General features: G+C 39.1%; 2 protein-coding genes across 5 annotated transcripts in view; one reads left to right on the forward strand and one right to left on the reverse strand.

The window, feature by feature from the left end:
• Positions 1 to 27,273, reverse strand: part of KBTBD12 (kelch repeat and BTB domain containing 12) — a 96,909-nt gene that overhangs the window by 46,973 nt on the left and 22,663 nt on the right. For 2 of the 3 annotated variants that reach the window (XM_034431510.3, XM_034431509.3), the window contains 2 exons: positions 8,061 to 9,234; positions 6,005 to 6,275 (listed from right to left, as the gene is read on the reverse strand). In XM_034431510.3, coding sequence (XP_034287401.1) covers positions 6,005 to 6,275; positions 8,061 to 9,130 — 1,341 coding nt within the window. In that variant the 5' untranslated portion in view covers positions 9,131 to 9,234. Of the gene's footprint in view, positions 1 to 6,004; positions 6,276 to 8,060; positions 9,235 to 26,953; positions 27,099 to 27,273 lie in introns of those variants that run through there. The other variant, XM_034431508.3, reaches the window with a different exon arrangement.
• MGLL (monoglyceride lipase) overlaps positions 1 to 27,273 on the forward strand; it is a 191,618-nt gene that overhangs the window by 27,175 nt on the left and 137,170 nt on the right. Inside the window, exon 1 of one of the 2 annotated variants that reach the window (XM_034431511.3) lies at positions 12,568 to 12,822. The exons of the other annotated variant lie outside the window; for it this stretch is intronic. Coding sequence (XP_034287402.1) covers positions 12,771 to 12,822 — 52 coding nt within the window. The 5' untranslated portion in view covers positions 12,568 to 12,770. Of the gene's footprint in view, positions 1 to 12,567; positions 12,823 to 27,273 lie in introns of those variants that run through there. 2 annotated transcript variants of the gene reach the window in all.

Raw genomic sequence — 27,273 nt, forward strand, 5'->3', positions numbered from 1 at the left:
TGGTAAGTTTAATAAAAGCTAAGAAAAAGTAATACTGTCAGTGTTCCAGAAAACCCCCCAGCTCCAAGTAAAGACTCTGAAGCAAGCATTTTCAAAGTTCTATTTACTAGAATAGATAAACTGGCATATCTGGGAAAACCCAAATCTGAGAGGTCCGGGTTTTCCCTCAGTAAATCAAAACCCCCAAAACCATCCCCTCACTTCTCAGTCAATCACATGCTCCAATCACCATCCGTCCCATCTCAAGACAGCACTCCGACCACTCCTTCTCCAGATGCAGGATCGGCCTGACCTTGACCGACAGGAAGAATGCTATTATGTCTACAGACAACCCCTCTAATAAATTCCCTCTCCTACTTTCCCACACATGAGAAGGTGGCAGCATGGGAGCTTCCGGCCTAATACGGCTTCCAAAGCTGACAATACATTCAAGAACAGGAATATGTCCTTCCAAGGGCTGGTGAATTTAAAGGTACTCTCACAGATTAGTTAACTAGGCTGTGACCAGCGATTATGTATGCATACTGTATATCTGCAGCTTCATGAGAACAATTACCTTTAATCAGCAGAGGAAGTACAGAGACAATGAGACTTTGATCCCTTTGCAACCATCTGTAATTTTGTTTTTTTTCCTTTTCATTCTTGGCAGCTTTCAAACCTCTGGCTCTGCCGCCTTCTTTGAAACAAATAGATTCTTTGGTCAAATGCCAGGATGATGCCAGTGGAAATATAATTCACAAACTACATACATAAAGAAAATTAACATGTCTGGATTCTTCAGTAAAAATGTTAACAAGATTGGATGGGCAAGTGGAGTGGTGTTCATGGAGCCATATGTTGCTGCTAAATCATGAATCTCCCAAAAACTAAAACAGATGAATAAAGCCTACTAGAAAGTCTCCATTTTAAGTCTCTAGCAAATGCTTCCCCTACAGAGTTACTGCAATGATTATTATACAGTGTGGTCATTCTTTGCAGTCAGCTATGGTCAGCTAAGCAAAAGAGGGTAAAACAGGGTTGCATTCTCTGTAGCCACTCAATTCCACTCAGCAGTGCCAATGGTAGGAGTTGATGGGGACTGTAGTTCAATAATAGCTGGTGGGCTACCCGTTCCTCATTATTTTCTTTTAATTCTGGAAAAATCACCACAAGGGAGATATATATATATATATATAAAATATCACACATTTATACCTATGAATTAAAAGGAATAAATATTTGACCTCTACAGGGAGGAATCATAAAATATGGGTGTGTCTGGCTGAAGAGGTCCAAGAAGGCCGAAATAGTGCTATCCCAGTCTCCCATAAGTCTCAGAAGAAACAACATAAAATGTCTGACAGGCCTGAAAGCGATGATTAGAGATTTCATCCCACCATGGCCATTTAACATCTTTTTTTCAACATAGGAAAAACCCTGATTGCAAAAATATCACACATTTATACCTATGAATTAAAAGGAATAAATATTTGACCTCTACAGGGAGGAGTCATAAAATATGGGTGTGTCTGGCTGAAGAGGTCCAAGAAGGCCGAAATAGTGCTATCCCAGTCTCCCATAAGTCTCAGAAGAAACAACATAAAATGTCTGACAGGCCTGAAAGCGATGATTAGAGATTTCATCCCACCATGGCCATATTACAGTAATGAGTGCGTGATCATGATAGCCAGTGTGGTAAAGGAGTTTGACTATACTGGGGAGGCCCAGATTCAAGTCCACCCCCACCTACGGAAGTCCACACAAGGCAAGCTGAGACTAATTAGTCTCTTTCAGCCCAACCTACTTCACAGGGCTGTTAATGCAGGGGAAATGGGAGGAAAGATTATGAATGCCACTTTGAGCTCTTAAATGGAAGGCATCAGATAAACAAATAATCTGGAATATGATTTTACATTCAACATTCAATGTTTGTTTGTTTGTTTGTTTGTTTGTTTGTTTGTTTGTTTATCAGATTTCTCTACTGCATCTCTCACCTAAGTGACTCTGGTAAGTAGCAATAGCACTTAGACTTACCCAGTGGTGAAATCCAATTTTTTTTACTGCTGGTTCTGTGGGCGTGGCTTGGTGGGCATGGCATGGTGGGTGTGGCAGGGGAAGGATATTGCAAAATCTCCATTCCTACCCCACTCTGGGGCCAGCCAGAGGTGGTATTTGCCGGTTCTCCGAACTGCTCAAAATTTCCGCTACCGGTTCTCCAGAACCTGTGAGAACCTGCTGGATTTCACCCCTGGACTTACCGTAGATACAGCTTCATATGCTTTACACCTCTCTCTAAGAGGTTTACAGAGTCATCATACTTCCCCCAACAATCTGGGTCCTTATTTTATCAACCTTGGAAGAATGGTAGGCTGAGTCAACCTTGAGCTGGTCAGGATCGAACTCCTGGCAGTCAGCAGAATTAGCCTGCAATACTGCATTCTAACCACTGTGCCACTCTTAGGTAGGTAGGTAGGTAGTCAATGCTTATAAATATTACTACACTACAAATAAACAGAAGATTACAGAATATACAAAGGTTCTTCCTTGTAGGCTGAATAGTAGAAGGTAGAAATTAAAATTCTGCCTGAAGTGCCTGAAGAAGAAGTTTGGGAACTGGAGTGCTATTGTTGGGAAAGTGACACTGCTTGTGGGTTGTTTTCTACTTGCTCAGCCTACACACATGTAAGTAAGCCTGATTCTATCATTCTTCTGACAAATTCTCCCCTCCAAAGGAACTTTTCCATAAAAGATTGAGATATAATTTGTAGAATTATGAGGTTAAGGAACAGGTACTTTTATACAAACCATCCTATCATATAAGAATTAAGCACCTACAAAAATTCTTGTAGGATTTGCTCAGGTGAACTTTATATGTAGTTTTTCATGTAGAGAAACAAACAAATAACATACTGCATACTTTTTCCCATTCCCAAATTCCTCATGTGATACTTCCAACTCCACCCCACCCCCAATCTAATCTTGCAATTTAGCCTGGGATGGTTGCCCATGTAACAACCTTGCTTTTTTCAGTTTCTGGTTTCTGTCCTCCCTCCATAACCTTGGTTAGATACGTGGCTCCAAATAGTCTTGCAATTTTTGACTACAATTTCCTCAGCATAGAAAAATGAACTTGGTCTAGCAAAAGTTAGTCTAATATATTTGCCTCATGAGGTAGATAGCAAAATGACCAAATCTACATTGGGAAGTGCAGCACAGACTGGGCGCAACACACTCTAATATTTTGTCCCTTCTGCAGCATCTAATATCTGAGACAACTGACTCATTTTGTCTAAAGGGAGGGCTAGTTCCTGTCTCAAGTTTTCACAATATACTATTAACTTAATATAGTAGCTAACATAAACTTCATAATCCATTTTAAGATCTAAAAGTTTCTAGAAAGACTACCCAGAACTGGGCTTCTTACATTAACCTTTCTCAAAAAAGAAATATTTGCAGATCTCAAAATTTTTTCTCAATGTAGCAATTTTTGTATTGATATGTCAGCAACCCTTTTTGCTCTCTGAAAGTGATTTGGCTGTCACTACTGTAATTTATTGCCTCATCTGCAATCCAATCCTCTCTAATCAGAAATAAATCTTATTAAATGGAATTAGTCCAAGTTAGGTTTACAAATAGCTAAAGAACCCAACAGTCTCCAGGCTTTATTTTCCTGAATTAAGCTAGTTTTATATTGACCTAACATTTCTATATGATTTTTCTTTTCTTACATCAGAGGCTAATGCCATAATAAAATATAATTATTTGAATTGATTATTTTGTATTTTTTGAGTTCTTCAGATAGAAACATCAGTATGCCTCAAAGCAGAATACCCAAACTCAAATTGCAACCCTATCACATATTAGTTTTTCACAAATTCAAATAAAATGCTTCCTGCTGATCTTCCATATGTATAGTAGCGCCATATTCAGAAATTATACATCACATTTTCATATCTAAGATAGAAAATACAAACAGAGCTCACTTTCAGCTGTAAAAGTACAATATAGAAATAATACTTCTGTCCAATGTTTGGTGAGGTAATGCAAGCTGCACTCACTTTTCAGAGGGAAGCTAGTACCACTTCATCATCCACTAATTACATTTTAGATTTTCCCTGTGGAAAATATAAACCGTAAAAAAGTCTGGGTATTTTTCAGAAGAAAATGCTGTAGATGCTGTTATTGCTATACCTTCATCCTTTTTGAAAGACAACGTTTTAAAGTGAACAGCAGGTGTTCTGGCTAACTGATCTTTGTTAACTCCCTCACTGCTACCACTCAGAAAGACTTCAGTAAGGCTCTGTAACACGAGTGCCAGTTTGGTCTACTGGTTAAAGCACCAGACTAGACACCAGGAGACTGTGAGTTCTAGTCCCACCTTAGACATGAAAGTCAGTTGGGTGACTTTGGGCGAGTCTTGGCCCTCAACATCAGCTTGGGTGACAAGCCAGTTAGTCTACTCCTATCATAACCAATGAAAAAAAGTGAACCCTGCACTTGTAGGAAAACACTAGGATACAACATAATACCAAGTGTGTGGACATTTATAATGGCTTTCATATAAAGATTATGGGGTTTTCTTTGCCTGCGTTGCCATAATCATGATTGCAGTCACTGAAGACTATAGCTCTCACCCTGGTTATAGAGTTTCTGTGACCCAAGGACATTCATTTAAATTTTTAAACATCAATCTTCCCTCACCCTCACTTTTCACAGAACAGTATTAGAAATCACTTGGCAAAATGTGGACTAATAAAATACATGTATTATGAGTGGAGAGGAGGTGGCTAGTAAGTTACTCAATTTTTGTGGCAAAAAGATGAACAGATTTTTATTACTTCACACTGCATAATTGCAGTGAAACAGTGTTTGATGTTTTCTGACAATTTTAGACAAATAAAAATATAGACATGTTCATGATTATGTTGTTAGGAATATCAGCATATATTTGAAAAGATACAAATGACTCAGAAGTATTCAGAATTTATTTCAATATAAATGACAAAGAAAAAATAGTTAGCTTGGCAGTCTGGCAAGCCTCATATAAAAATAGCAGTATTCTCAATAGTGTGTAAAATGTATTGTAAATCAACTTCTAATTTACCACAGAAGAGTAATCAGTGAGCAGCACTAGAAACCACCTGTCTAGAAGAAACCAGAAGAATTTTTAATTTGTTTTATGTGGTTTTTCCCCCTCTTCCATTCAATTGTGTTCAAATCACGGAGACAGTGTGGACAAGTCACTGCTCTCTTCTTGGCAAAGTTTTTCAGAAGGTTTGCCATTACGCCTTTCCTAGGGCTGAGAGAAAGTGACTGGCCAAAGATGGGACTAGAACTCATGGCCTCCTGATTTCTAGTCCGATGCCTTAACTATTATACCAGACTGGCTCTCCTGCTTTCTCTATAATGAGTCTCAAAGTCTGCCATTAAAGGCAGATTATCTTTTCTTGTCCATCAATAAGGTCACATCAAGTGCTGACAAAAATATTGGTCTGGTATAATGTGTGGTACACAGACCACATTTCCCTCCCTCCCTCAGTGACATTCAAACCAAAGTAATTTTTCTCTTCTAAAATTGGAATTGATGTGTTGCATTAGTCAAGAGAACGAACTGTCCAGGAAAGTCCAGTTAAAATCTCATTTTCCTCCTAAATAATAACTGTTTGATCTTGAGCAAGTCAGAATTCTTCAGCCTCAGAGGCAGCCAGTGGCAAACATCATCTGGAGAGAGCTGAAAAGTCTTTACCAATTACAGCAGACAGTAACTGCATTAACTGAATGCACAGACTGATCCAGCATGTGCACTAAGACCCAAAAGCCAAAAGGATTTTTTTAAAAAAAGGCAAGAGAAAAGAGGTATTACCCTACTGCCTGAAAGCAAGCATATCCATCAGCAGCAGCTTTTGTAGTTTTTCTGAATGGCAATGATTGCAGTTACATTCCAACTGTGAAGGCTATTTAACAAGCACAGACAATGGCAGCAGAGACCACTCTATGTCCTGAAACGCTTAGCAACGTTTCTTACCTGTGGGGTCCATCCTCCGATGACATAAAGCCTGTTTTTCACAGCAACGACTGCATGGCAAGCCAACGGCACTGGGAGCGGGGCCAAAGTTCTCCAGTTCTCCTGCTCCATGGAGTACTTCTCCACAATATTGGTAATTTGATATTGGTTTTTCAGTTTCATTTGACCTCCTATGATGTATAAATCACAATGGATGGTGCCTAAAGCATACAGTTCACGAAACTGCGCTGTGCACAGGCTTTCCCAAAATCGATTTCCATGACCCTCATACCTGTAATGAATCCTCATATTAGAATTTCCTTAATCACAGTTTACCTATATATTTGTACCTACCGCTATTATTCTTAAGTGGGATCAACATGAGGTATAAAAAGAATTTTAATTTTCACTAAAGTCCAATGGCAAAAATTGGCACATCTTTTCAAATGCTATGATATTATAGAAGTAATTTTTCTGAATATTATCCTGTTTCCCCCTCCATCCTCCTGCTCAGTTTAGAGACATAACTGCCCGCTTTCCCCAATTATTTTAGCCTTGATCAGTCATTATTGTCATAAAGGTACCTGAATATTAGAAGTACAACAGAAAATGTCTTTCGCTATTGGCTAATCAGTATCCACTCACCATCCTCAAAATATTCTGTTTGCCTCCTATCGTCTCTCTAGCACTAGCGCTAGCACTTAGACTTATATACCGCTTCATAGTGCTTTACAGCCCTCTCTAAGTGGTATACAGAGTCAGCATATTGCCCCCAACAATCTGGGAGCTCATTTTATCCACTGTGAAAGGATGGAAGGCTGAGTCAACCTTGATCCTGGTGAGATTTGATCTGCCAAACTGCTGGCAGCCAGTGATCAGCAGAAGTAGCCTGCAGTACTGCACTCTAACCACTGCGCCACCACAGCTCATGTGAATATTCACTCTCCATGTGAATAAATATGTTAATTAACCAGAGCAGCAACAGTCAGGTTAACCCAACAAGATCTTATGACACCACAGTAAGAGCTGAATTATGCTAAAAGTTTTCTGTTAAAAAAATCATTCAACCTTGGGGCATAACTAGGGGCATTTAGAAATTGAATGAAGTCAGGAAAGGAAATTTATTGCTAGAAAACCTGTCTATTACTATTACTACTACTACTACTACTACTACTACTACTACTACTACTACTATTACTATTATTATTAAATTTATTTGCTGCCCATCTTGCGGTTCGAGGTGACTATTCCCTTTGCTTGCTATTTTCCCCCATAAAAAGGCAAAATCTGACTTAGTAATGCATATGTATATTCTTAGAAACTCAATCCTAACCAAATGTATTTCAAGCAATTTTCCTACAATTTAGTGGGATCTATGGCAAGGACTTATACTTTTCATTTTCCTTCAATATGAGCAGAGGCAGCACAGAATGAAAGCACTACAGATATACGTTTCTTTTGCCCTGAATAAGGGCAAAAATAACTCCAGAAGGAAAGAACCTGCTTATAGCATTATATCTGGCACCTAGAGGGCACTATAGACCTTGTCATTGTGTCATTAATGAATGAGCAAACACCTAATTGCTTCGTACACAACCTGAAATAACTCTGCTTGAGAGACCTGTTTTAAATATGTAGCTATAATATATGCTGTATTCAGTCAATTTAGAAGCCAATGGAATGTTTATAAAACAATAGTGCAAAATTCCATCCAACCTTTAAAAATATTCCACAAGAACTTCATCCCTTCACAATGTCTTTTAACTGTGCAAACATAATTTATAAAGTTGGATGATGATTTAGAATTGTCCAAAAAATTTTCCAATTTAGTTAAGATTGTCTTCCATTATCATAACTGATCTAGAAAAGGACCTAAAGGAAGATTCTTCATTGGTTAACGTTGATATTTGTAGTTCTATCATAGGCTAAAAACATACAGCACTGAATAATTCTTGGGGAGTACCACTTAAATCTTTCCTTGTATGTGGCCCTTTGTAATTTTAGGTGGTGGGGAGTGGAAATTATATAGGAATATTTTGTGTTTTAGTGCCCTCCCTTCCCCCCCGCCGATACAAACCTATAAATTTCAATGTTCCTGGTCTTTTGTCTAGACATCTTGGTAGCACTCGCCTCCCCTGCAACAACAATACTGTTGTTCTCAGTAACCACACCGGTGTATATACTGCCAAGGCCTTCCGCATATTTTGGAGAGGAAATGAAGTAGGTCTTTTGCGTTAGAGGTGCGTAACAGAAGCTGGCCTCAGCGTAATTACCTTTCCTTGATCGGATCCCCCCTGAGTTATTGCCAATGCAAAGGAGAAGTGTAGTGGTCTCCATGCCATACCGAAGGCTGAGGGAAGGTTGATTGGATTTTTTAATTGTTTCTAAGGCTCCCTCAATCATGTCAATACACTGAGAATTACTCAGAAGCACTGTGTTCCTTTTCCGAGCTTCCACTAGGAATGAAGGACTTACAAGTACCAGCCTTACTTGCTTCAGGAGCTCAATGAGATGATCAGCACGCAACTTCCGACTGTGGTTAACCCATCTGAGGACTAAGTCCAAGATGCTCTCTTCTCTGGATACATTCAGATCATCGGATCTGATCAGGCTTAGCAGTTGCTGAGCTTCTACCTCTAATATTTCTTCTTGCTGGCTCACCTCAGCAAAGTGCTGATACAAATATTTCCTGGCCCGTTCAGATAGTTCTTCTGCCCCAATGTGCTTTGCAAAATAATAGATCCCTATAGAGTTGGAAGCTTCAATGTGATCCATCATGTAGGTTTGACATTGACTAAACACATCTTCCATCTGCATAAAAAAGGCAGCAATGGCTACATTTTGAACATTACAATTGGTGAGATACAATTCAGAGGTGTACATGTAGTGCAGGAGGACAGATACGCTTTCAGCTGCTATGTCGTGTAGCACAACTTCTCTCTGTGCGCATTCCATCAACCCACAAGTAAACATTGCTTTGAAATAGGGGCTAAAAGCTGCCAGGATCAATTTGTGGCAAGGGAATTTTTTTTCTTCAGCCACTAACACCACATCAATCATTTCAGTTAAATCTTTCATGCATTTTATTTGATCCAGTAAATTCAAACTATGCTGCTGCTTCCTTTTACCTCCAGCCTTGTAATCCATGATGGAATATATTTTAAAGTATTTTCTGGTGCTTATTGGAGTTTTGAAACAGCTATTTGTACATCTGAGAGCTCTCAGAATGAAATTCCTTCATCATTTTATTCCTAGAAAAGAAAAAGAAAAACATATAATTTGCTATATGAACACATATTTAAAATTCTGACAGTCAAATCATATAGTTATGGTCCACAGGCAGTAAATATTTTGAGCAATGCATCAGAAATATATACTAATGTGGATATACTAGAAAAGAAAATCCATCCAATGGTTGGAACACTGCCCCAGAGATATGAAATTAAGTTGTTTGGGTCTCTATATACCAAATTCCTTGCACCCAGAGATTTATGAAGCCCGTTCCCTATTGGCAATTGGTGAAGTCATCAAAACAGCAGTACCTACCATGTTTTTAATCAGAACAAATGTTTAATAGTGGCCATTAAACCTTTTTTTAAAAAAATTAATTGTATTGTTTTATTTTGTTTTTTTTTAATTTAACATTTTTATTCTATTATATGCTACCCAGTGTCTGTGACTTGGAATGGGTTACAAAAGTTGTGGAATGAATGAATGAATGAATGAATGACTTTATTTTCCAACTGAACAACAATTATTGAGAAGATAGTGTATTTTCTACTATAGAGCTTAATATCAAAGAATATTTTGATTCTGCAGCTGGTTTATTTTTAATATTTCTGCCTAATTTCTAATGGTACTATAATGTCTACAATGACATACACAATATTCATTATAGAAATGCTAATAATTCATGCAATGTTGAATACATTGTAGTGTTTACATACTATTAAAAGTTTCATAAAAGAAACTTTGCAATCTTTTACCACCAAAATTCTTACGTATAGTCTAATGTAATTAAATGATGCTGTAACTTTCTTTAAACAGTCCAGTAAGAATCTTTTGAGAAGCCAATCACCACTTCTATGCTGTACAGATAGATAAATGCTAATGCTGTTATTTGAGAAATCCATCTGTTAAAATCCCACATTAAGCTTTTCACAAGAACATTTTTCCTCTAGTTAACAATGTTTTCAACATTAAAAGAGGAGCATCACTAGATTCCATTCCCCCTCAACAAAACCTGGATATGATTCTCAAACCAACTCTTAATGTATAGAAGACTCCCACTGAAATAACATTTTAATAACATTTTGAATTACTGTAGACATTCTGGTCTGAAGAAGTCAGCATGGTGTTTTGGTTTAGATGCTGAACTAAGAGCAGGAAAACCTGAGTTCAATTCCTCCCTTTGGCATGGAAGCTCACTGTGCACTCCATCTGCAACAAGCCAGCTGGAAAACAAAAACCCTCATTGCATCATGCATTGATAGCTTTGCTGTGAGGACGAGGTAAGCACAATGCAAAAACAAGCAGATGCTGCAACCAAGTGGGATAAACACTAAGAACAAAAGTAGCAGACAACCTTGTTTGACAGAGCTCCCTAGGTAGAGCTGTGAATCTAACAGTTCACAGGGAACACAAAGGGGAGGCAGGAAAGTACATCATCTCTTTTTGTTAGATCCTAATAGCTTATCAGAAAGGCTTTACTTATCGGGGATAAGTAAAACATACTATTTTATTCCTGGACATATAGGTTGCCATGGGAGACCAAACACTTGCAAAGATGTGAGCTCAACTTCCTGCAGAATGCCTGGCTTGTACAGTGTTAAGAACAGTGAAATTCCGATATTCCTTCAGCGCCCCATCCTAAAATACTCCTGGCAACTTGCACCCTGCCCTGCGCATAATCACTTACAGGGTTCAGCGATCTATTCACTTCAATGACGCAGCCCAAATATTAGAGGGTAGATCTTTCTTCTCCCACAAAGCTGGATGTTTTACAAGGTCGCACAATAAAGCTAGCCTTCAATTAATCTGTTCTGAAATTCCAGTCTCATTAAGCATGCTGACCACAAATTTTGAGACACAGATTATTTGTTAAAGCCGAATGCCACCCATGTTAAAGCCTCTTCATTACAACTTTGGGATAGGTTGAGTGACAACTATTGCGGCCATTTTAAAAGGATAGCTTACTGTACTCACAATCCTTGGGGAAAATGTCCTTGTCAAGGCTGTTCTGCTGCCAGTGAGGCCCCACAATTTTGCTCTTAGCTTTCCCTCTCTGCTCACTAATCAGCAAGCAAAAGATCAGGCTTGAGAAAATGATTTGATAGCTGGGTGGGATGATGATTATACTATATCATCCCACAGCCAACATTCCAGAAGATAGGCTTAAGATACAGAAGGATCTTGACAGACTTGAACATTGGGCGCTAGCTAACAAAATGAAATTCAACGGTGAAAAAAGTAAGGTTCTACATTTAGGCAAAAAACCCAAAATTCATAGGTACAGTATATGTGGTACCTTGCTCAATAGTAGTAACTGTGAGAGTCCTAGTGGACAACCATTTAAATATGAGCCAGCAGTGTACAGCAGCTGCCAAAAAAGCCAACACAGTTCTAAGCTGCATAAATAGAGGGATAGAATCAAGATCATATGAAGTGTTAATATCATTTTATAATGCCTTGGAAAGGCCAAACTTGGAATACTGCATTCAGTTTTGGTCGCCACAATGTAAAAAAGATGTGGAAACTCGAGAAAGAGTGCAGAGAAGAGCAACAAAGATGATTAGGGGACTGGAGGCTAAAACATATGAAGAACGGTTGCAGGAACTGGGTATGTCTAGTTTAATGAAAAGAAGGATTCAGGGTGACTTGATAGCAGGGTTCCAATATCTCAGGGGTTGCCACAAAGAAGAGGGAGTCAAGCTATTCTTCAAAGCACCTGAGGGTAGAACAAGGAGCAATGGGTGGAAACTAATCATGGAGAGAAGCAACTTAGAACTAAGGAGAAATTTCCTGACAGTTAGAACAATTAATCAGTGGAACAACTTGCCTCCAGAAGTTGTGAATGCTCCAACACTGGAAATTTTGAAGAAGATGTTTGATAACCATTTGTCTGAAGTGGTGTAGGGTTTCCTGCCTAAGCAGGGGGTTGGACTAGAAGACCTCCAAGGTCCCTTCCAACTCGGTTATTATATTATTTATATTTTTATATATATTACATTTTATATAACTCAAGGCTAATCCTCCTGTCTCCTTTTTACCCCACGACAACAACTCTGTTAGGTGGGTTGGGATGAGAGAGAGAGGAAGCAGCCCAAAAACATCCACCTGCCTAAAAGAAGTCTTACCAGCTCCTGGTGTCTAGTCAGCACCTTCACCACTACACCAAACTGTCTCTCTAATGGTTTGGTTATTCTTATTATGATGTTAATAAACATATAATTAAAAGACCTGGCAGAACAGGAAAGTCTTAATTATTTCCCTGGCAATGGGAACAGGCAGAGAGCTAAGGGCAATTTTCAAGGGAGTCTGTTCCACGGCTTGGAGTCCTTCACTTGTACCGGCAACAAATAGGCCTTTGAAAAGGCTTAAGTGGGCCTTTCTTGTTGATCTTGAAGGCTGGGGAGGTTAAAGTTGAGATAGGCCGTCTTGCATAATCGGCTTTGAAGCTATCTTGAGATTTAAAAGTTTAAAACAGTGTAGGTCTTTCAGCACAAAGAGAATATGATCCCTGGATTATGTGACGTGTAGCAGCCTCTTTGCTGCATTTTTACATCAGATGAAGCTTCTGGACTCTCTTCAGGGATCACTGTGTGAGGAATGCAATTCAGGTAGTCTAATAATGATATCACTAAGATATAGATGACTGTTTTGAAATACTGCAACTCTAAGATTTGATGTGATATTCTATTAATTTTAATACATATTAATTTACAAAGATAGTAGTTCTAATGGACAGAATAGTAGTAGAGTTCTAAAAAAATAGGGGCTGTGTTTTTGTGACTTGATAAAATGGGTGAAATCCATGATTAATATCATATCAGAATTAAAATCTCATGTCTGATATTGGTAAAAAATAGCACAAAGTTATGACTATGAAGATGCTTACTCTGTAACATCATCTAACCTGCAATAACTGGAAACATGTAGGCTGCGTATATGCAAGGCTGTTTTTTTTACAACAATATTGTAAGTACATTGTCTTTATGAATTATTTAATTTAAACAAATGAAACTGAATTAGGAAATTCCATTGTTTTATTTTTATATCATGTTCTTATATTTCTGTTTATGTTTCTACTTTTAATTAGCTACTTAGCATAGCTGTCATTCAATTTTCAAATCTCTTTGTGAATATTCTTTCTAACAATACCCATCTGGGGATACCACTGCAAATTTTACTTTTTTGAAATGCTATGTTTATTGGAAATATTATTATTATTATTATTATTATTATTATTATTTATTTATTTATTTATTTATTTATTTATTTATTTATTTATTTATTTATTTATTTTATATACCGCCCTTCTCCCGAAGAACTCGGGGCGGTGAACAGCCAGCAGATAAAATACAGAAAATACAAAAATTAAAACAATATTAAAAAAACCAATTAAATTAATTTGGCCCACAGTTAAAACACCACCATATTAAAAACCCATAATTTAGCAATTTAAAATTAAAAGCAACTTAAAAAATATGGTCAGGTCAGCCCTGCTTGATAAAACAAAAACGTCTTTAAGGCACGGCAGAAAGTGCGCAGATCCGGGATCCGCCGTATCTTCAGGGGCAACTCGTTCCAGAGGGTCGGTGCTCCCACCGAGAAGGCTCTCCCCCTGGGGGCCGCCAGCCAACATTGTTTGGCCGACGTAACCCTGAGGAGCCCCTCTCTGTGGGAGCGTACTGGTCGGTGGGAGGCTACTGGCGGCAGAAGGCGGTCTCGTAAATACCCGGGCCCTAAGCCATGGAGCGCTCTAAAGGTGGTAACCAATACCTTGAAGCGCACCCGGAAGACCACTGGGAGCTAGTGCAGCTCGCACAGGAGAGGTGTTCATGGGAGCGCCGAGTCGCCCCCATCACCACTTGCGTGGCCACATTCTGGACCAGCTGGAGCCTCCGGGTGTTCCTCAAGGGGAGCCCCATGTAGAGAGCATTACAGTAGTCCAAGCAGGACGTGACGAGGGCATGAGTGACCATGCGTAAGGCATCCTGATCCAGAAAGTGACGCAACTGGTGGATCAGGCGAACCTGATAAAAAGCCCCCCTGGCCACAGCTGTCATATGCTCTTCCAAAGACAGCCGTGTATCCAGGAGGACACCCAAGTTGCGGGCCCTCTCTGTGGGGGCCAACAACTCGCCCCCAAAAGTCAGTGATGGTACCAACTGACTATATCAGGATGCTGGAAGCCACAGCCACTCGGTCTTGGACGGGTTGAGCCTGAGCCTGTTTCTCCCCATCCAGATCCGCACAGCATCCAGGTACCGGGACATCACATCAAGGGCATCGTTGGGGTGGTCCGGGGTAGAGATGTACAGCTGAGTATCATCAGCTGTACATCAGCTGTACAATAGTTGTCTTTAATGCTGGAAAGTGAACTAAATATCTTAAATTTTATTAAGGTAGACAATCTAAACATAGAAAGAGTATTTGAGTTCCAGAGAGTTATCTTTTAATTTTTTTGAATTACAGATTAGTTCTGTAGAGATACAATATTTGCAGCCATTCATTTTTTCATGGTTAGATAGCAGTGGAGACTGCTTTGAGTCCCATTACTATGAGAAATAATAGGAGTGGATATAACTACAGGTATCCTCTGTGGGAGCTTCTTCCATGGAAAAACCTTCTCTGGAGAACATTGTCCTCATTTTCATGTCTGTCTGGAAGATGCTAAAAAACCTGCTTTTTTGGAAGTCATTTGGGGATTCACTATGGAATTATTGTCATTGTTATTTTTATTTACTGCATTATTATTTACTGTCATTGTTATTTTTATTTACTGCATTATTATTATTGTATTTTACCGTTCGTATCAATATATCTCAAGTCCATTAGCAGATGACTTCTGTAAATATAAGTGATTTTCATTTGAAAAAAAATGACAACACTCTGTTAAATATAAATTGATAAGGAAGCAGGCTACTGATTTCTAATGAATATTTTAATTTAATTGCATTGTTGTATTTCTATGCTTCGTCTATGAATAGCATAATAAGTTTGGGCTAATCATTTGTAAGAATGATGTGGCTGATGAGTCAAAAAACAATTTCCAATCCACTTTAAGTTCAACCTATGTGTTTCTCAACTAGGCAGACCATTGACACATGGAACAGAAGAAACATGAGCATTTAAATCTGAATCTTGAAGGCAAACCAGGGGTGAAATCCAAATTTTTTCCCTATCGGTTCTGTGGGTGTGGCTTAGTGGGCATGGCAGGGGAAGGATATTGTAAAATCCCCATTCCCACCCCACTCCAGGGGAAGGATACTGCAAAATCTCCATTCCCTTCCCTCCTGGGGGAAGGATATTGCAAAATCTCCATTCCCACCCCACTCTGGGGCCAGCCAGAGGTGGTATTTGCTGGTTTTCCGAACTACTCAAAATTTCCGCTACCGGTTCTCCAGAACCTGTTAGAACCTGCTGGATTTCACCCCTGAGGCAAACGCTTATAATATTCACTTCTTTTTATAGGCAGAACTTTCAACCCAACTTAGCTCAGTCCGAGCAGAATAAACCAATCCTCATTCATTGTCTCCAGTTTAAACTACCCAATCACTTACTACATTCATTGAGATTTCTGAGCTCCTGAAATAACAAGTAGTCTTTTCTCTTCCATTTGTAAAAAAAGAAGTTAAAAGCTTCAAACATTATCCCCCCACCCGCCCAAAAAGATTAAACAGATGTTCATCTACAGGTCTTTGGTGGTTTGCAAAAGCCTTCCTCTTGAGAGGCTACAACATAGCTGTTGTAAGGAAAGATAGAAACTATTGCCAAATCCAGAGGAGTGGTAATTCTTCCTTTCAGTATGTCAAAAGAAAAGGTCCTGAAAAGTACATTAACTCCTATCATATGCATATATGTGATAAAAACATCCTTTGCAACATGTTCCTGCATGTTGGCACCTTGCTACGGACATTGAAACAGATGTGTGCTAAGAATCATTACGTGGTAGGGCTTTTATTCTTTGGAGCAGACTTTGGTTGTGAAAGGATTGTTTCTTAATGGGAGAAGTTGTGGGAAGATTGAGAAAAGAATGGGAAACATAGCAGTGGGTAAGTCACTAACAGATAATCTCATAAAGGGCAATTCAGCCTGGTTGCGGGGGGGGGGGAGAAATCTGGGGAAAGCATTTTATAGTGAAGATAAGTGCCTTCATTAACTTACTATAAAGAATGGTGGGAAATTCCTATTGCCATATTCAAATTCTGTATTTAGCATTAAGAATATCTTAACTGAAATTTGAGGGATTCTTGCTTCCTTGGTCTTGCCCACATTTTTGAGGGGTCTGTCTCTGATTGCTTCTACCCATATCCTTGTCTACTAAGGCTGCTCTTCCTGGTGGACTGACAGTATAGAACCAGTGGCTGAGATTCAGTATAAACTTCAGTAGTTTTAGAATAAGTATTGCAGGTTAGTTCTGCCCACTGCCAGCAGTTCGATCCTCACTGGCTCAAGGTTGATTCAGCCTTCCTTCTTTCCGAGGTCGGTAAAATTACGACCCAGATTGTTGGGGGCAATATGCTGACTCTGTAAACTGCTTAGAGAGGGCTGTAAAGCACCATGAAGCGGTATATGTCTAAGTACTATTGCTATTGTCTTCAAGAGGCTGTTTGGTTCTGAAAGGCTGACCTAGTACTTACATCAGATGCCATATCTTCAAATCCTTTCCAAGCCTTAATGGCATATTGTATGCCCTGTTTCTGTATGTCCTTTGTGTATTAGCCATATGTGTCTGTAAGCAGAAGCATGCTTGCATATCTTTATTTCAAAGTACAAATTCTTAGGCTTCTCTTTGTAATAATCCAAATTGTGCTAGGATTCATCCAGATGCCTTATTTCCTCACAATTGAAATAAACAAAGGAGAGAGAAGGAGGCTTGGCTTTGTGGAGACTAGCAGAATGCATTTCTTCTAAATTTGTTTTGGATTTTCTTTGATAAATTAATAATTTCTTCACATGTGAATATAGTACAGTGCCAGAATGCATAATAAAAATCCTTCTTCCCGTCTAATGAAATATTTAATAAAATTAACAATAGATTAGGAAACTGTGTCAGTTGTATTTAACCTGCAACTCTGCTCCAGTTCTACAATTTCTCTAATTGCTAAGTTTTGAATAGCTTATTAAATCTTCAGTAGGTTGCTGCAAATAATAGAAACAGCATTAAACTCTGAATACACGGGAAAAAAATACAGACTACAAGCTTCTTTTTCATTGCATCTGTTGGTTGCCTTTTTTAATCTTCAGTAACTCTTGCTTAAATTTAGTAATTATTAGGGTAGTTAACACAGCAGGTTTTCACATTCTTTAACAAAATTCTAGCAATTGTGCTATAAGAGCATCCTGTATATCTGTTGTGTCTAGTTGTTTTAGAAAATACTCAAACCATGTAGAGAAATACAAAAATAATTGTTTATAAAAGTTTAATCCTGTATGGGCCTATTTAACAGACTTAGCCTTATTTACTCAACACACTAATTCCTGAGTAAATAATAGTCTATGTCAGGGGTGTCAAACTTGATTTCATTGAGGGCCGAATCAGGATTTTTGTTGCCCTCGGTGGGCTGGGGTGGTCGTGGCTGGTGGTCATAGCTGACTGGGTGGGTGTGGCTGGGGTGGACATGGCCAGCTCAAGATTGCTTATGTCGGAGGGCAGGACCAGGGCAGGCACTGAGGCCTGATCCACCGGAGGAGCCTCTTGGGCTGTGCAGCCTCCCCCCCGGATGGCAGCATGGCTGCCTGGGCCCCTGAGTGGCGGGTGCCCTACCCTTGAGCTCTTCCTGCTACTTCATATCTAGTCATATATTCACAACAATGATTATCGTGTGCAGATGCCATGTGTCTGTAATAATGTTGGTGCAAGTTTTTTCTTCGCATGGAGGAGCACTAGTCATAAGACTAGCGGATAGATTTTTGGTTCAAATCTACATTCAAGTATGATGCTTACTAAATTAGCTTGGATCAGTCATTTCTCAGCCCAATTGTGGAAATAAATTTGGACAGGATGAAATATGTGGCTTGCATTATTCTGAGCACCTTGGAAAAAGTGACACTAAAAATAATACATATCTGTTGCTTTCTGTTACTAGAGAAGAATTATCTCATCTTGTTAGTGCCTTTTCTGGACACTTGTTGTTTCTTATTAGTGGATTTCTCTACAAAACTTATACTGTACCCCTACAATGCAAATTACTATTACAGGCAAAATGATAGTAATAGGTACCTGTTCCTGAATTGAGATTCATAACCTAAATAGAGAGCAATATGGTTAATGACTAAGATGCTGGACGGTAAGTGGAGAAACTCAATTTCAAATCTATTTGTAACCACTAAGCAATAGCAATTTTGGGCTCAGTTGTGATCTTCAGTTGAAGGCTGTATATTCTATTCTTGTCTATAATAAAGTGCTTTTCATGCAATATTTACCACAGTGGCCCCCAACCTTTTGGGCACCAGAGACCGGTTCTATGGAGAGAGGTTTTTCCGTGGACTGGAGGGGGTTTCATGTGCTGCCTGCATCCTATGTATGGGGCTTCATTTGTTTGCATGGCCCAGTTTCTGGTATGCCGTGGATCCATGAACTGGAGGTTGGGGACCCCTGATCTACGGTATTCATGTTGGTGGTTCAAATGAACCTGATGTTGATGTATGTGCATGTTTTTTTAAGAAAGCACCTGAAGAATCTGTGAGACTCTGAATTAGTCTTGTCCTCTCTACCATTATGTTTGACAGTTACTGTAGTTACTCATTAATTATAGTACATGTGAAAAAGTCCATGAAACAGCTAAATTGAATGTTGATACAATTCATCCATATAGGATCTCCCCTACTGAGATGGATTTTTTAAAAGACTATACGTTACAAAATGGTTTGAACTTCTGTAGAAGGAAGCACAATGTATAAACACACAACACACCCAAACACACATCTCTGTCCATATACAAATATATTTCTGACTGCAGATGCGACACCACTCCTTCCCAACATAACATACACCCCAGAGGTGGGTTTCCACAGGTTCTGACCAGTTCTGGAGAACCAGTAGTGGAAATTTTGAGTAGCTCAGAAACCGGTAGTAAAAATTCTGACTGGCCCCGCCCCCATCTATTCTCTGCCTCCCAAGTCCCAGCTGATTGGGAGGAAATGGGGATTTTGCAGTAACCTTCCCCTGGAGTGGGGTGGGAATGGAGATTTTACAATATCCTTCCCCTGCCATGCCCACCAAGCCATGCCTACCAAACTACGCCTGCCATGCCATGCCATGCCATGCCACACCCACCAAGCCACACCCACAGAACCGGTAGTAAAAAAATGTGAAACCCACCACCCTTTATACTCTGCATGAGGGAGTGGGCTGTTCTCCAGTTAGAGGGATTCTAAAGATTCTAAAACTCAGCTTCCAGAATCAATCACAGATAAACAGCCATCCACAGAAAATTGGAGAAAAGTGTGTGTATGTATACAGGTAGTCCTCAAGTTATTACCACAATTGATCCCAAAATTTCTGTTGCTGAGTGAAAAATGTGTTAAGTGAGTTTTTCCCCATTTTATAACCTTTCTTTCCAGAGTTGTTAAGTGAATCAGTATTGCTGTTAAGTTAGTAATACAGTTGTTAAGTGAAACTGACATTCCCATTGATTATGCTTGTCAGAAGGTCGCAAAAGGTGATCACATGACCCCGGGACACTGCAACTGTCATAAATATGAGTCAGTTGCCAAGCGTCTAAAGTTTAATCACGTGACCAAGGCAGGGGTGAAATTCATCCGGTTCCTATTGGATCGCGCGATATAGTAGGGCCGATTGCGCGAAGCCCTGCCCACCTGCATGGATGTCATGACGTCCCTTTTTTGCGACAATTTTCAGCCTCTGCACATGCGCAGAAGACGCACACACATTTGTGAACTGGTAGGGAAGGTAAGTGAAGTTCACCCCTGGATCAAGGGGATGCTGCAACTGTTGTAAGTGTGAAAAATTGTCATAAGTCACTTTTCTGAGTGCCGTTGTAACTTTGAACGGTCACTAAATGAATTGCTGTAAGGCAAGACTATCTGTATAAGATATTCAAGCAGCTCATTTCCATGTGAGAAATTCACAGATTATGGTACTTCCCCCTGTGTAGAGATCTTTGCAGATTTGTGATATCAAGTTTATTTACACATTTACACAGGCTGTTCACATTCCCACACATCAACATCAACATTCTAGAAGAACCCACAACATCACAGTTTTTTTTGCAAGATGACAGTTAAATTCTGTCTTTCGTTCCTACTCATTCCCAGCACTAATTCCTGCCATGTGCACATCTTGCTTGCTTTTTCCTCTTGGCTATTGGGAGGAAAAAGATGTGTTATCTTCAATCATCAGCTTTATTTTCTTAGGGCAGCATACCTCTTTTCTAAGTACATCAGCATAATTTAATTTGGAACTTTTTGTCAGGTCTCAAGAGGTTTTGCCTCAGAGCACATTGATAGCTGTAGTTAATGAACGATTTATAGAATTACCAGGGATCCTATGATGTCATTATGAACCACCCACACATTTCATAACAGCTGGATGCATATGGGTCTGTAGGGAATTCTGTGCAATCACGTGTGTGCCGGCTTTAGATCATCCCACTCTGCATTTATTGACATTGTGGTGAAAGAGGAACAACAGAGCAAAGAACTGTCTGTGATTAAATGAAAACATGAAGAGGAAATTGGAATAAAACCAATACTTTCCCCTTAAGCATAAAAAGTTCATCCGCCAAACAACAATATTTTTCCTTTGTCAGATTGTATCACTCTTGTTGGATGGCTCTGGCAAAGTGCTATTGTTATGGAACACACTAATATATAATTATACAATTATGCTATTCTCTTATTTTTGCCTCACTCTAGAAAGGAGAAGAAAAATCACTCCACATTTCTAATCCTACATAATACTACAGGTAGTCCTTGAGTTGCAACAGCAATGGGGACTGGAAGCATCTGTAGTCCTCCTTGCTGTCATTAAACAAGGGTCATGGGTTGTTAAGCAAGCACGTTCTTGTAACTTCCCCCTAGCTTCCATCAACCAAAGTCAGTGGGCATAGCATGCGGCAAATCTGAGGCAGTTTGCAAACAAGGCTGGCAATCACAGAAGTGGCTGATGCCAGATGAGAGAGGGAGGGAGGGGGCACATGGGTGGTCATGGAGATGTGAGCACAAATAAGCTTGGAGTTGGGGTGGCCACTGCCATGTGGAGAAGAGTACACAGGTGGTTAAGGAGATGCGCTGCGAGTGTAGCAGGGCATAGGATGAGTGCACAAGAGTGCATGTGTGGCCGAAAAGGTGTGGCATGAACACAAGGCTCAGAGAAGGAGCACTAATAGTGGGGAGAAGTACAGTGTGAGGAGCTCAGCGAGGATCAGGGAAGGTACGCAAGTGGCTGAGGAGGCATAGAGCGAGTATAGCAAGATGGGAGAGGTTGTGCAAGGGTGTGTGGGTAACTGGCAAGGTGCAAGGCAAAGGGGGTGGGGGAGGATGAATGGGTAGGAGAGACTTATCTGAGGAACTTGCGAAATTCCCTGCTGCCTTCCCCATTGATTTTGGCTTGTGGAAGGTTGCAGGGTAAGTCATAAGCCACAGTCATGTGGGATCATGTGGGGTAGTTGCAACCATGGGATGTTGCAACTACCATAAGCATGAGCGGATTGCCAGGTGTCCAGATCATGAAGAAGAAATAATAAAGGCAGGATATAAAATATGACCACGAGCTGCTGGAAGAGCTGGAATTTCAAGAACTCATTGTAATCACTGCTCATTCAGAGGCCGGTGTAATTTCAAACAGTTGCTGAACAAGTGGTTGTTAGCCAAGAATTACTTGTATGGAATAGAATTATGGAGACGAGAAACTGGAACAGTACTGAAAAAATATTTATTATGTTATATTTTATTTAAATTCAGGAAGGTATTTAAATATTATTTAGAATAATTATAAAGTTTTGCAGCGGCCCAACCATAATTTATTTACCATGTTGCTGTTCTGAATTTGTATTTCTTCTGGGTTTAAGGGAAGCAGCATTATGGTTACAATGATAGACGGCATGCTTTGCATGCAAAAGACATGCATGCTCCATTGAGCACCCTTTTCTTTTTATTAAATTTATTTGCTGCCCATCAGGGAACTCTGATTTTCAATTAAAGGTTTTCAATTGTCCGGTCAGAGATACACTGTTGAGACCTCTAGTCATTTTTTAGAAATCTCTAGTGGGAACGCAGACATTTTATGAGCCATGATGAAATCATCAACTGGAGGAGAAACCAAACATAATGGGATGCAGCTATTATATATTTGCCACACAGGTTCCCTCCCTTGTAAACATCATTATCCCTTACTACAAGCTTACCTTTGGTTCTTTGTAGTTAGTTAGGTTAATACGATAAACATTGTAAAGAAGGGCCAGAGAGAGAAACACTAGAGTTTTTCTCATGTAAATCTGGAACCTATAAATCCTAGGGATCATTGTTCTTAATTATTATGACACTTTGGTTGTCTTATCATAGCAACAGTATTTTATCTTATCAGCTCTCACCCTCTCTCTGCATTAAACCTAGTAATTCTTCAATGAACAAATCACACTGGAAAGCATAAATCTTTCTGTCTTGCTAGCCACACATTCTAATTTAAACCATATCTTGATACCCTCTCTTTCTTGAAAAGAAAGGCCTGGGCCAGGAACAGTTTGAATTGTATCTTGTTCTGCTTTAATACTGACTGTAACGTAGCTATAGTCTGCACTAGATAGGTAGCTAGATATAAGGAGGCAATTTTATGTAAATACCCATAACCCTTCCCTTGCTGACCATCTCAGAAATACAAAAATGCATCTTTTGATCAAAAAAATAATACCGAGCTTTCTCTGCTGCTTAGGAAAGTACTACCTACCAGCATCCTATGCAGCAATATTTTTAGGCCCCACAAATAGAAAGGTTTCTGAGTGATGATTTGCTTTCTGGTAAATTATGTTTACCAGTTTTGTCAGTGTAACCATTTTCTGAGTTGATAAGTCTACTCAATACTCAGATAGTGTCGTCAAATTATGAATAAACTCACACCTGTCCATGTGTGCTCTGGATCTCCTTTTCTCTTTGAATTTGGGTTGCTGCGCAGGCCAATTACAAAACTATTGTGCAATGTTAGGATATTATAATATGTAGGAAAAATTCTGAATAGAAATATTATTCTATGAGTACGAGCAGTAAAGTGCTCAGGATTTAGCGACTTGCAAATCATCTTGTCTATACCAATAAAGTGAACAAACATGAGCAGTTTCAAATGAACACTAACCCCATCTTACACTGTTATAATGAAAAACGGGCATCAGGAATCTCAAATTTATAATAAGAATATGTATTTCTACCTCAGGTTTAGCTCAAGTTTTCCCCAACTTCCCATTCCATAATAAGTTCCAAGCCAGCAAAGTTGACTAACCATCTTGATTGATAACTGTTTACTCCTTTTTGTTTCACTGAACTCATGGACTAACTTCTGTGTCCACATACAAAAGGCAGGAATTTTTTTTTTTTTTTAATAATTCTTTATGCCAAATAAAACAAAAACTAACTTCCAATTCCATAAAGATGCGCCCAGTAAAAAAATCAATATATTTCTAGTCTGTTTTTAAATAAAATGCGAAGTATGGAATGATCATCCAGATTGTCCTTCAGCCTAACTCATTCAAAGTATAAGTAGTTCTCGACTTAACAACCATTCATTTAGTGATCATTCAAAGATACAATAGCATTGAAAAAAAATGACTTTGGACCATTTTTCACACTTAAAACCATTGGAGCGTCCCTGAGGTCATGTAATCAAACTTTGGCCGCTTAGCAACAGGCATGTATTTATGATGATTGCAGTGTCCCAGGTCATGTGATCACCTTTTGTGGCTTTCTGACAAGGAAAATCAATGGGGGAGCCAGATACAATTAACAGCCATGTTACTAACTGCAGTGATTCACTTAACAACTATGCCAAGAAAGGTCCTAAAGTGGGGCAAAACTAACTTAACATCTGTCTTGCTTAGCAACAAAAAATTTGGGCTCAATTGTGGTTATAAGTCGAGGATTACTTGTACTCTTTGCTGATTGAATATATTATCTTGATATTTTGGTATATTTCTAGCATATTACTTTCTACTCTTACTTGGGAGTAAACCCCAAACACAACAGATTTCCAATGTCATAGCATTAAAACAAGATTAAGCATGATTCAAATGTAAGGGAACGCCTTAAGGTTCTACTCTTTTAATTCAATCATAGCGCAGCTGATTAATTTTGAAACGTTAAGTCTTTTTGTAGCTATTGAAGACTTGATGATCTGGTTTGCATTCAAATCAAAGATCTGACACACTGAAGTAAATTTATTGACAGGGATAAAAGTCCAAGGAGAGGTATAGATTTTTGCTGTTCTTATCTTAGGCGTCAAAATTTTTCTGGTACTGCTGTACTGATAAAAAATAATCGTTAATCCATTCAGTTGAATTAATGAAAATTCAATCTTTCTTTTTCATGAACTTATAATGATGTTGGGTCACAATTCTGGCAGTCTAATCATCTGTCAGAATGTTTGGATAGGAAAACAAACAAGCCAAGTGAAAAGCTCAGCAAAACAATGTGCCAACAGAAAGGGGCAATCACTGACTAATTTTTCCAGTACTTCATTGTGGTACCACTATGAAGTACTAGAAAAATTTCTGAAACATAATGAACCTTCAGCTCACTATTGTATTAAATGTTATTCTTTTATTGCTGATTGCTGATAATGTGTACTGTTAACAGTATTTATTTATTCTTATTTTTCACATTTATAAACTGCCCATCTCTCTCAAAGATGGAGATTTGTATACTACAGGACTTCCATGACTGAGCAGTTCACAAATAGAATAAAATTAAAATGAATAAAACAATATAATGATATCTAAGAACAAGGAATAAAAGAAAACAAGCCAAATAGGTGCAAAAAAACCCCCACATCACCTAAAAAGGATTTCACTTTTGGGCAAGGCCCTTCAAATACCAGCAGGCGGGGCTCAACCAGATTTGGTGGGAAACCTTGGGTTATGGCAGTAAGTCAAGGACACCTGTAATCAGACCCTATGCCATGTAGGGCTTTATTGGTAACCAACATTTAGAATCACTTCTAAACTTTAGCAAACTGACAATCCATAAAACTCACAAAGCAAGGTGTAACATGGACATACCAAAGCATGCTCATCCCTGTCCACATCACTACATTCTGGACCAGTTGAAGCTTCTATCTAGGTGATCTTCAGGGGCAGCTCCATTGCAAGGTTGAGCTGTGAAATGGTTAGAGGACGAGTGACTTTCTGAAAGCCCTCCCAATCAAGGAAGGGGCACAATTGATGTACCAGATAAGGTTGTGCAAAAGCTTCCTGATCATAGCTTCCATTTACTCATCAAACAAGAGCTGGGAGTGCAAGAAGACCTCTAAATTGCACATCACTCTTAAATGAAGAAATGCTACCCCATCCAAGGTTAGACAAAACATCCCCAGTTCTGGACAGCTCAAACACTCACAACCACTTGGTAGAAGCTTATCAAATAGAGATCCAGCCTAGAATTAAACAGAAATTTCCAGTTGAGAACAATTTGGAATATCTCCAGAAGTTGTGGTACTCTATCACTGGAAGTTTTTAAGAAGACATTGAACAGCTATTTGTCCAGAATGGTGAAGAGTCTCCTGCTTCAGCAGAGGGTTGGATTGGAAGACCTCCAAGGTCCCTTCCAACTCTGTTGTTCTGTATTTTTGGGAGGACTGAGTTGAAAACAGTTTCTCTTATCCCAAACCCACACAACCTCCAGGCATTGGCATAAAATCTTGAAAATCTCACTTGACTGATCTAGGGTTGAAAGACATAATTGAGCATTATTAAGCTACAAATGATTCTGAACCCCCAACTGGCTGATGACCTCACTCAATTCATAAAGACGCTGAAAAGGAGGGGGAAAAGAATACAACCCTACATCTCCTCATAAAACAGGGACCAGGAAACAATCTCCCCCCACTCAACCAATACCAGCTGAAACCAGCTTTAAGGGAAAAAAAGAACCCCATTGTGTGGTTCTTTGTGGTCCCCATTTTGTAGGTTACTCTAATTATTTTAGTGGTATTAAATAATCTTCATACAATTTACACTCTCAGCAATTTAGCAATTAATGCTATGTCACATTTACAATTTACATTGTAATCTTTACCTTACAGAGTTATGGTTCAAATTATAGTCATAACTTCATGGTCATGATTGATTTTTTTTCTCTCTCAGAGCATGACTTATGAAAACAATGCCCATTTCCTAACCTTCCAACCTGTTTCTTTGTTTGAAACCTTTTTCTATAGGGAACAAGTTCTCCTTAGTTTAATATTACTTCAGCCTCATAGAGGCACAGATAATGACCTATTATAGGCAACTGGCAATGTTTAAAGGGCAATGCTAATGTGTATTTATGTACAATGAAATAATTTTGTGCTAAGAACCCCATAATAGATGTCAAGCCAACAGCACTCTTATTCTTGAAAAAAAATGCAAACTCTTACCTCTAAGTATTCCTAAGGCCTACCTAAAGCCTCCTACTCCCAACTTATATAACAATATCACACAGTCACCCAACTTAATATTCAGCTTCACAGCCATCCCGTGAATCCTGAGCTGCCCACTGATCATTTGATATATATATATATATATTTAAAGGCAGATTTACCTGTTTCGTCCTCTCTTCTGTTTTTGTGGTTTATGAATCTTAGGGAAGTGAGACAAGAGGGAGAGCAGGGCAAATGGAGGTAAAATCAAAGGCAAAGCAGTATTTTCTCTGTTACAGTCTCATGTGGATCTGGTGAAAGGAGTTATAAATAGGTCTGGCTCAATATTATTTAACTTGGCTCTATGTGAGACTTGTAATAGTGTCATGTGTCAGGGGCACACTGGAGCTCAGTGAGACCTTCACTGATGGCTGGCATTTCTGATTTTCCTGCCTGGGTTGACATGTATTTATAAAAATAGCTTTGGGGAAATAATTTAAAG

Source organism: Pantherophis guttatus, chromosome 2, assembly GCF_059756535.1.
Source record: "Pantherophis guttatus breed Tessera chromosome 2, ASM5975653v1, whole genome shotgun sequence".
NCBI classification, from domain to species: Eukaryota; Metazoa; Chordata; class Lepidosauria; order Squamata; family Colubridae; genus Pantherophis; species Pantherophis guttatus.